Source organism: Vitis riparia, chromosome 14 (genome assembly GCF_004353265.1).
Source record: "Vitis riparia cultivar Riparia Gloire de Montpellier isolate 1030 chromosome 14, EGFV_Vit.rip_1.0, whole genome shotgun sequence".
Lineage (NCBI taxonomy): Eukaryota > Viridiplantae > Streptophyta > Magnoliopsida > Vitales > Vitaceae > Vitis > Vitis riparia.
In genome coordinates, this window is record NC_048444.1 from 21,956,455 (window position 1) to 21,966,634 (window position 10,180).

The 10,180-nt window shown below is 34.7% G+C and overlaps 1 protein-coding gene across 13 annotated transcripts in view; it reads left to right on the forward strand.

Annotated features, from left to right (window-relative positions):
* LOC117929882 (cysteine synthase-like) overlaps positions 1-9,974 on the forward strand; it is a 37,146-nt gene extending 27,172 nt beyond the window's left edge. Inside the window, exons 1-13 of one of the 13 annotated variants that reach the window (XM_034850313.1) lie at positions 3,311-3,360; positions 3,479-3,657; positions 4,415-4,478; positions 4,582-4,691; positions 4,797-4,854; positions 5,115-5,378; positions 5,458-5,595; positions 5,668-5,719; positions 7,631-7,710; positions 8,031-8,090; positions 8,206-8,286; positions 9,608-9,698; positions 9,789-9,974. In XM_034850313.1, the coding sequence (XP_034706204.1) occupies positions 4,440-4,478; positions 4,582-4,691; positions 4,797-4,854; positions 5,115-5,378; positions 5,458-5,595; positions 5,668-5,719; positions 7,631-7,710; positions 8,031-8,090; positions 8,206-8,286; positions 9,608-9,697 (972 nt within the window). In that variant the 5' untranslated portion in view covers positions 3,311-3,360; positions 3,479-3,657; positions 4,415-4,439 and the 3' untranslated portion in view covers position 9,698; positions 9,789-9,974. The other 12 variants (XM_034850315.1, XM_034850320.1, XM_034850319.1 and 9 more) reach the window with 12 other exon arrangements.
* Positions 9,975-10,180: the final 206 nt, after the last annotated feature.

Below are 10,180 nucleotides of genomic sequence, written 5' to 3' on the forward strand. Positions count from 1 at the left end.
AGTGAGAAATAAAATATGTGTCAAAATAAACTTACCACAAGTTCCACGTGTCATCAATTCGTACTCAGCCACAAGATTGCAGAGTGGGTCCATGCAAAAAAAACAAGAATGACACAGATGTAAATATCCAGAGATGTATAAAATCCCAAACAAATATTCAAACCCAAATTCCAATTTCAAATTAATCCCATAAATTTCATCAATTAAAATGAGCCCAAATTACTATAGGTCTTAACCTAGAACATCCAAATTAATAACAAAAAAATACAAACACAATCAACCAAACCTAAGATTGGATAAATTAAAATAAATTCTACTAGACCTAAATTTAATACTCCCTAATTTAAGTCTAGTTCAATATACTCCACAATTGTCCCATGCCCAAATTAAACAATTCAAATTGGCTAAGTCCATATAAAAAAAAATACATAGTCAAGAGAAATAATATGCCAAGCCCAATACAATAAGCTCAAACAAATAACAACTTAACAATAGGTCCGAGTCCAAATAAACAATATGCAATTGATATAATCCAAATATCCTCAAATTAATTACCAAATACAATATGCCCACAAACCCAAATTAACAAATTTCAAATTAATTCACTAACAATAAATTAAATCGAATTACGTATTGATCTACCAACAACAAATTAACCCCAAATTTCATGTTAATTCAACAATCCAAATTTCACAAACAACAATTACCATTAAAATAAAATTAAATAACAACAATAATAATAACCATAACAATAACAATAACAATGAAAATGACAATAATAATAATAATGATAATAATAATAATAATAATAATAATAATAATAATAAAAACGTGTGTGATGGGGGAGTGAGGGGATGAGAGAAATGAGAAGATGGGAAAATAGAGAATGGGAGAGCCGACTCTGTGGATCTTTTGAGAAGGGAAGCAATAAAAAAATGAAGAAATAAAAATGAAAAAAAAATGAAGCAGGGGGAGCTACTGTCGTGTGGGAGAGAGAAGGAAAAGGTGGAAAAAGAAGAATAGAGAGAGAGACGGCTATGGGAGTGAGGAGAGGAGGAAGAAGATGGAGAGAATGGAGGAAAAAAAATGGGGGCGGAATGGGGGGCTCGACCTCGGGAAATAGTGGGGGAAAACCTGAAAATGGAGGGCCAAAAAAAAGAAATGAGGGGGAAGGGAGGAGCTCCATCCAAGGGCCGGCCGTGGGAAGAAGAGAAAAGTGGGAGCCCTCAGTGGGAGAAAAAGTGGGGGGAAAAGATTGGGAATTGGGGGGAAAACCAAATGAGGGGCAAAATGGGGAGAAAAATAAAAATGGGAAGTAAGGAAAGTGGGGGGGGCCGGCCATGTGGGAAGAGTGGGAAGAGAGAGAAGAAGAGGGTGGGGTGGTTGGGGAGTAGGAAAGAGAGAGGAGAGAGGAGAGAGAAAAATAAAAAAATTAAAAAAAAATTAAAAAAAATAAAAAATAGATATAATAATAATAATAATAACAAATAAATTAATAAGTAAAAATAAGATTTAAAATAATAATAATAAAATAATAAAAATAATAATAATGATAATTTACAAAATAATGAAAGGGTGAGTGGGCCTAAAATAACACATGTAATTGGGATTTAAAATTGGACTTAAAATTAATGTAAAAATAAAATTGGGACAAATTTTGGGGTCCACAATCTCCCATATGCTTCCCTAAAAACCACCTCAAGTATTTTTCTAAATTTTTAAGTGTTTTTTAAAATATTGTCAAACACTTTTTAACCTTAGAAACACTTTTAAAAAGCATTGTCAAACTGACACTAAATTCAGTTTGGTAATGATTTCATGAAGCATTTTTAACCTTTATAACACTTGAAAGTTTTAAATTTTCAAGTATTAGAAAATTTGAAAATACTTACTAGAATCGTTGTTAAACACACTTTAAGTGTTCTTTTTTAATATTACAAGTGATTTTACAAAATTTAAAAAGTGTTTCCTAAATTTTGTCAAACACCTATATTTTTTTTTTCATTAGGCTAAAAGTGCTTCATAAAATTACTGTCAAATAGATTTGTGATTTTCTTAAAAACACTTTGAGTAGAAACATTGTCAAGTGTCTTTTTAATGAAAGTATTTTTCTTGAAAGTGTTTTTAGAAGAATCATTTATAAAGTGTTTTTCGAGTTCTTTTTCAAAACTATAAGTAATTTTTTAGATTTTAAAAAGTGTTTCCTAAATTTTATAGAATATTTTTTTAAATTTCAAAAGTACTTCTTAAAATCACTATAAAACGAATTCTTAGGGTCTGTTTGATTTCTGTTTTTGAAAAATTGTTTTGGAAAACGGTTTTTTAGAATAGTTTTTAAGAACAATTTTTTGTGTTTTCAAAAAAAAAAATTGTGTTTAGGAATTGAATTTTGGAAAACAATTTTTGTTCTTAAAAAAAAAAAAACATATTTGGTTGAGTTAATAAAAAAGTTTTTTAGAATAAGTAAAACAAAAAACATGTTTGAAAGTTATTTTTTTAATTAATAAAGTTTTTTCTCCCATTAATTTGATTTTATAAATATATAAATAATTTTCATATGAACAATTCATTTAAATTTTAAAAAAATATTATATTTTGAAATTTTTGCACCAGTTATAATTTTCTTAAACAAATGATGACTATGTCACCATGTGTAAGTATATTAATTTCAGTAATTTAGGGAAGAAGAAAGGGTTTTCGGGTGAGGGTGTAGTGGTTGGGTGGAACTCACCTTTGTGGAAACACAAAAAAACAACTAAGAAAACATAAAAAGAAGGAAGAGAAAACACGAAAAAACAATATATTATTTAAACAGTGAAAAAACAATGAAAACATCTTCTTATTGTTCTAAAAAAAAGTTGTTTTTGAGAACACAAAAAAACAAAAACACACCCCCTTCCCGAAACAAGGTTTTTGTGTTTTTTGTTTTCAAGAACAAAAAATAGTTCTTGAAAACATGAACCAAACATAACCTTAATAATTTTAAAAATAACATCAAAATAAAGTTCTTAAAGTTCTCATCTTTATACAAAATTAAATAAATAAATAAATAAAAATAAAAATAAAGATAAAAGAGGAAGAAGAAGAAGAAATAATTTACTGTACTGAACAAATTCTAAATTAATCTTTCTAACATAAAGGAAAAGCTTTTGAGTTGTATAAACTTTTTGATTCTTGAACCAACATAATAAATGTAGTATCATTTTGTGGAAAAACAAGAATTCAAATAAGCAAATTGAGATTCCTTTCTGAACTACAAAACAAATATATAAATGGGACCCGTCAAGAGGGGGTTGCAAATCTTTTTCTGAAAAATGTTTTGGCATTATAAGCTGTAAGAGCTGGTTTGAACTGAAACTGGTAATTCAGAGGAGCACTTCTATTGATTTGAAACCTAGGCACGTCTTCCAAGATAGGCAGGTTGAAACTCCCATTTTGACTATTGCTATGTTTGTGCTGTTTGCTTCTTGATTTTCAGCAAGTTCTAGCTGATCTCTTTGAAGAATCTTCATTATTGAGGTGCTAGCAAAGTTGGGTAGTCTGCTCTTTGATCTTGGGGAAATGATTGCTATATTAATGATTAACCCTTTCAGTGATTCCGGTGTTTGATCTTTTGGTGATTTCTTGAAAGTTTTTCATCAGTGGAGTGTTTGCAAAGTTGAGTACTTCAAATTTCAGTGGTTGCGCTTAATTCTTTATTGGGGTTTGTGTATGATTGTTGATTTCAGGAAGATGTCTGCTTGTAATTTTTTTGGCTAGTTTTCTTTCTAAGGCCTGTCCTTTGGACTGTTGGTAATTTGGTTGAAAAATCTTCTGCTGGTAGAATGTTTCCACAGGTTGGGTAATAAATTTTTTTGGTATTTCTTGCTGATAAAATGGTATTTTTTTTAGTAATTCTGCTATGTTCAAGTCAGTTCAAATCATGATCATTTGAGAAAATTTTCGCATTGTTAGGGTAATTACAGTCAAATTTATTATTGGCCATTATAATTTATTTGAATAATCAACATAATTGGACTTCCCAGGGTTGGGTATCTGTAAAACCTCCTTTAATTCTCCCAATTGATGGAAGGAATGGAAAATTAACTCTCTCCACTGTTTGGTTTTATTTTCTGCCCATGGGTATTGATAGTTCATTTGACGAAAGAATTATTTGCAGTATGGAGTCTTCCAGGGAAATGAAATTGTTGTATTTCCCACTTCCTATTTTGGTCCCTTTTCCTTGTCTTTTTTAGCATCCAAAACAAGTTTACTCCCTAGTGTGTTCAGGGTCATCTTTAGGCTTTCAACAAATGAGCTCTTTTATATTCATATCCGATTTTCTAATTGTGAACTGGGTTTTGAGTAATGGAATGTTAATCCATTTCATTTCCAATTAATTCTGAGCAATGAATAAGGGAATAATCTTTGTCAGACTGCAGTTCTTCTAAAAGGACATTATGGAGGACAAGTCTGCAATTGCAAAAGACATTACTGAAGTAATACCTCATCAGTCATCCTCGGTTCTTAATTTTTGCTTTTTACATCTCCCCTGGTGTCAAATTATAATAATCTTTATTGTCTTGCTTTTGGCTTGTACAGTTAATCGGCAAGACCCCTATGGTATACCTCAATAAGATTGTGGATGGATGTGTAGCCCGTATTGCTGCTAAGCTGGAGATGATGGAACCCTGCTCCAGTGTTAAAGACAGGTATGCATTTTTCCTTTCATATTGGTTGTGATTACGAACCAAAGCACGTGTTAGTATTCCTGATTTGCAAATTTATGTTTTCCATTTTTAATGTCCATGATGCAGGATTGGGTATAGCATGATCAAGGATGCTGAAGATAAGGGCCTGATTACACCAGGAAAGGTCAGTAACTGAAGTTCTTGTTTCGAGATATGTTTGGGTAATTTTGTTAATCATTCATCTTTAATGAACACAGACAATCATAGTAACCATCAAATTTATAATTTTTTGCATGGTAAAAAGTGAAGTTTCATACAATTTTCAAGATCTGTTTCACAGTTGTAATGATGAACAAGATGTGGTTTTGTTCTTTATGAACATGTTTGAACTGACAAGCTCCCCTGGGTTATCATTATGTTTGATTTGAATAATGGTGGCTGAAGACTGTCCTCATAGAGCCTACTAGTGGTAATACTGGCATAGGGCTGGCATTCATTGCTGCAGTTAAGGGTTACAAGCTTGTTATTGTCATGCCAGCTTCATTTAGTCTTGAGAGAAGAATCATTCTTCGAGCTTTTGGAGCTGAGTTGATCATCACAGATCCTGCCAAAGGATTTAAGGAGCAACTTCGGAGAATTGAGGAACTATTGAAAAAGATACCAAATGGTTATGTTCTTCAGCAATTTGAAAATCCTGCTAATCCTCGGGTAATCTTTGCATCCATATCTTGCAAGTCGGATTGCTGATTGGACAGATTGATTTAGTAGCTTGTCCTTTTTTATGCAGATTCATTATGAAACCACTGGACCAGAGATATGGGAAGGATCTGGAGGGAAAGTAGATGCCCTTGTCTCTGGAATAGGGACTGGGGGTACAGCATCTGGTGCGGGGAAGTTCCTCAAGGAGAAAAATCCTGAGATTAAGGTTGGCTCGTGAGTGAGTGAGTGAGAGAGAGATCATATCTTTTGCTGATGTCTTTTTTCCTCTTACATTTAGGTATATGGTGTAGAGCCAGTGGAAAGTGCAGTTTTGAGTGGTGGAGAGCATGGTGAGCTGACTACATGTCTTGTACTCTTTGTATCTCTTTGATGCTAGAACATTCACAGAAATTCATTGAATTATCCTTTCATGATCATATTAAAATGTTGAAATAAAAAAAGAATTTAAGCATGCGACAAAATTATGAAAAACATTTTTAATTTCTTGAAACAGAAGCCTTATTACGAGTTTGACTTTCTATCATGATGCCTTGGCTTGGGAAACAGTAACACATTTTTCTGACACTAGCTTACTGAGTAGCCACTGCAGGAGGATTGGAGGAGAATCTATGATGGTCACAGGGTAAGGGTGCATTTTTGGGCTCTTTGAAGGATAGGGAACTTAAAATATTAACTTTTGGGGAAAATTATGAGAAGGGGAATGGTTGAAAGGAAGGGGAAGTTTTGGTGATTCCATAATGAAGATTAAAAACTGTTTCTTCAAATATGCAAGGTCTATACAGTATGAGAGCAGTAGTGAAATCTTTTCTAAAGGAGGGGAGGGGGGGCAAATGTATTATTAAGTTGGTGACTGGTAGGAGGTATCTGGGTTGGACAAAGGGTTGATAGTGTCTATTGTGGAGAGTCTCGGTTACAGGTTGATTGTTCTCTTAAGGAAATTTTCTGTTCACTTAGGGATCTTATCTGGAGGAGATAGGCCTTGTAGAAGTGGGGTGGAGACCAAGAGCAATGGAACTAGGCAGTTGGGCATTAGTATGTGAGTGCCTACTTGGAGGAATCTGACTTGTCTAGCAGAGTTCTGTCCTTTCAAGTAAGTCCTCTTGAGCCCTGATACACGGGGTGTGACATTTGTGCACCATTGTGGTGCTGGATTGAGCTAATGAGATGTCCATGGTGCCTGGTGTTTTCAAGGTCCTCAAACCTACCATCAAATGCCTAGCCTGCAGCTGCATGTCTACTGCTTCTGCCTGAGGCATACTGACCTTGAAATGTATCCTTTGGATAGTGGTTATCCATCCTTTTGGACTGGTGGAAGGCCAGAGGCATTGAGCACCACTTTAGAACAAGTGATGGCCTTGTTCAACCTCAGCCAGATCCAAACTTGAACCACCAAACTAGGATCACTGTCTCGGTACCAGGTGCCATATTCAGTACACCTTCTTGCAGTGCGGCGCCCCCGAACCCCCCCGGTCCCACTTTCAACTCAGGCAGGCATGAACATATCCTGCTGCACCAAAAAGCACCTTCTAAGGACCTTAAGGAGGCAATGCATTGGCAACCACACTTGTGGTAGGTTTCCATCTAGTATGGGCTGTCTCAGGGACAGGCTACTTTACGAGGCCAAGATAACCTTCCTTGGCTTGGGATTTCCCTGAGCTGTCCATGGGTGCCATGAGTGGCTATTGCGTTCATGTGGACTAACAAGGTTGCACCACCTGAGTTGCCCTGACAGCACACATCATGCCAACTAGTCCAAACTTGACATTACACAAATATGGCGGCAACATCTTTGTGTGGCCTCCCTTCATATAGTTACACAACAAAAGTAGTGCATTGACTTTCTAAAAAAGAAAATGAGAACAAGAGAATAGACATCATATGCTTCCATTCAAGATAAAACATATAGAGGATGGATTTTTTTATCTAAATTTTTTTCATGCTATGATGATCCATATAGTTCCACAGCAATAGGATTACAACTGCAGTTCTTCAAATTGATAAATCAATTTTTTTAATCATTTTGTTTACTTTGTTATATTGAAAAAGCAAGATAAGCGTATTATTTTGCAGCTCTTTTACTTGTTGTTTTTTCTTTCCTTGGGTTCTGTTTGATATTTACTTCAGCACTAAAATTTGTGGTTCTAGAATTTATTTTCATGTAAGCCCTTTTAAGAAGAGTGATATCTTCACATATTGACTGTTTGGTTGGTGGATACATTGCATGCATTCAAATGTCAAAGCCCCGCATAAGATCCAAGGAATTGGTGCTGGTTTCATCCCCGCTGTTTTGAATGTCAGCATACTCGATGAAGTTATTCAAGTAAGCCTCTGGTATTGGCCCTTCTCTATGAAGTGTGGGGTTTTGTTGCTTTATGCCATAATTCTGCATTGCATCACTTCATTCTGGACTTAAAAGTACATATCCAATGAAAATACATGAAAAATGAGAAATATAATCTGCAATAACACTTTATAATTCTTAGCGAGGCATATAGAAAAGCGATTGTTATATTTTTTGCATGTTTTCTTGCCAGAATTTTTTTCATTCCCACCAATATCTATAATCTATTTTCTGATTACAGTCAGTGTAATTATACATAGATTTCGATATCGACTTCTGATGTTTCTGTAACTTCTCAGATATCAAGTGATGAAGCCATTGACACTGCCAGGGCTCTTGCTTTGAAGGAAGGTTTGCTGGTATATTCACATTAATTAAGATCTCTTCCATCTGTTTTTCAAAAATTTGTTTCTCTTCGTTTAAATTGCTGTTGTGTATGCCCTTGATTCTGGAACCTTTTTTCTTTTTTATCAGGTAGGCATATCATCTGGTGCTGCTGCTGCTGCTGCAATAAAGATAGCAAAGAGAGCAGAAAATGCTGGAAAACTCATTGTTGTAAGTTAAATTGCCTTCTTCCAAATATCTCTGTTCTACACTCTACTATTTTGATACAATCCGTGTTAAGATATTGTCTTTGGTTGATTTCTTCAATTATCTGCATAACAATCCCTTCAAATTGTAGGGTAAATCTTCTTCATGTATTTCTTCTATTACCTCATATTAACCCTGGAAGTGATATCTAATCTGTACTTATAGTTGAGGGAACCTTCCTAGGAAAATTCAATCATATTCATCAGTACTTTATTGTGTATATTTGCTTTTGTTATTTTCAAATTCTTCAAGGTTCTGTGTTGGATGGTTAGTAACATTCCATCACCATAAATTAACAAGTTACTTTTCCTCCACACAAGGTTTTAGAAGACAAATTTTCCTTATTGGATTAGGAGGCCACAATGGTTCTGTCAAACGTGACGAACATTGGTTCAAGATGCATACCTGAAAGGTGCCCACTAATATGACAATCATAATGAATTGTTAAGCTGGCCATCTTTTACATTTGTAATTGGTTCATTATTCATTTGAGGGATGAAATTAACCTTTGATTCCTAGCAGACTCTTCAACACAATTGGCATAAATTTTGAGAGTTGGATTCCCAGCTTGGTTTGTCTTTTTTTTAAATAAATATCCTTTTCATTTTTCCTCCTTTTGGTTGGAGTGGGGGTGGATTGTTGTGCAACTGGATTCTGTATTATTTCCTTTTTCATTTTTATTTTGTTTTGAGAATTTGAGCAAAGTTTGGTGACAGAAAGCCAAATATGTTGCATCTTCAACATTACCTCCCATCTATTCCAGTTTAGGGGGTGCATTCCTTGTAAAATCCATGCTATGAAACCCGGAAAGAGGGGTTTATAAAGGATACTGGTGCCTGAAATCCTTGCAGGGGCTTCCTAAACAGGCCTAACTAATTCATATTCTCTGACCTCTTGAATTTCTACATTGAAGTATTATTCTACTTGCCTGAGCTGATCAACCAGTTCGAGAGAGTTTGGAATCTGGGTAAGGGCAAGGCACTCCAAGAAATTGATTGAATAAACAATTCATAAAGAGAAACCTTTCTATGACACTCCATGTATTAGATGAGTTTGTGACAGTGTCAAATATCTATTCTTTTTCATTACAGTTCATCGGAATTCAGATTAATATGTATCATGTCTTATAATTTTAGATTCTGAACCTGATCTTTCACTACTCTATACTTTTCCATTACCCAAATAGAGGAGGCTGCTATAACAGGCTTAACATCATGTGTCCAGCCCATATGAAAAAAAAATTTCCAAGACTAATCCTGCCATTTTTTTTTACCTTGCTATGCAGGTGGTTTTCCCCAGCTTTGGAGAGCGTTATCTGTCTACCGCACTGTTTGATTCTCTGAGGCATGAAGCAGAAAACATGGTCTTTGAGTGAGGTGTTAATCGGTTTCAGAAAGTGTAATCTGTCCTTTCGCTGGTGTGATATCCAGATTAATACCGGAAAATTTCTGTTGTGTGTTTCGCAGGAGAGCTGAAACAGTGGTGATGCCAAACCCAATAGCAACTATGCATCCAACCCAAAGATGAAGCACAATCATAAGAAGATCTACATATTTGGTGATTTATTTCATTTCTGTTTGTTCATATTTTGCTAATTGTGATGATAATTCCATTTGTGAGCATTGGAATGAATGTGGAAGTTTGTGTTACAAGAATTCAGCTCACCAAAATGGAAAAAGGAAAAGATTAGCACACAAAACTTTGATCCATTTATTTCCATGTTGCTTCAAACAACAAAAACATAACATCAATTATGCCTGTACATCACACCTAAACAAAATGAGCACTGAAACATGAGTTTCAGGCTTCACTAATCACGTCTCCTCTCTGGTTAACCCTTTCTACCATTTGAATGACG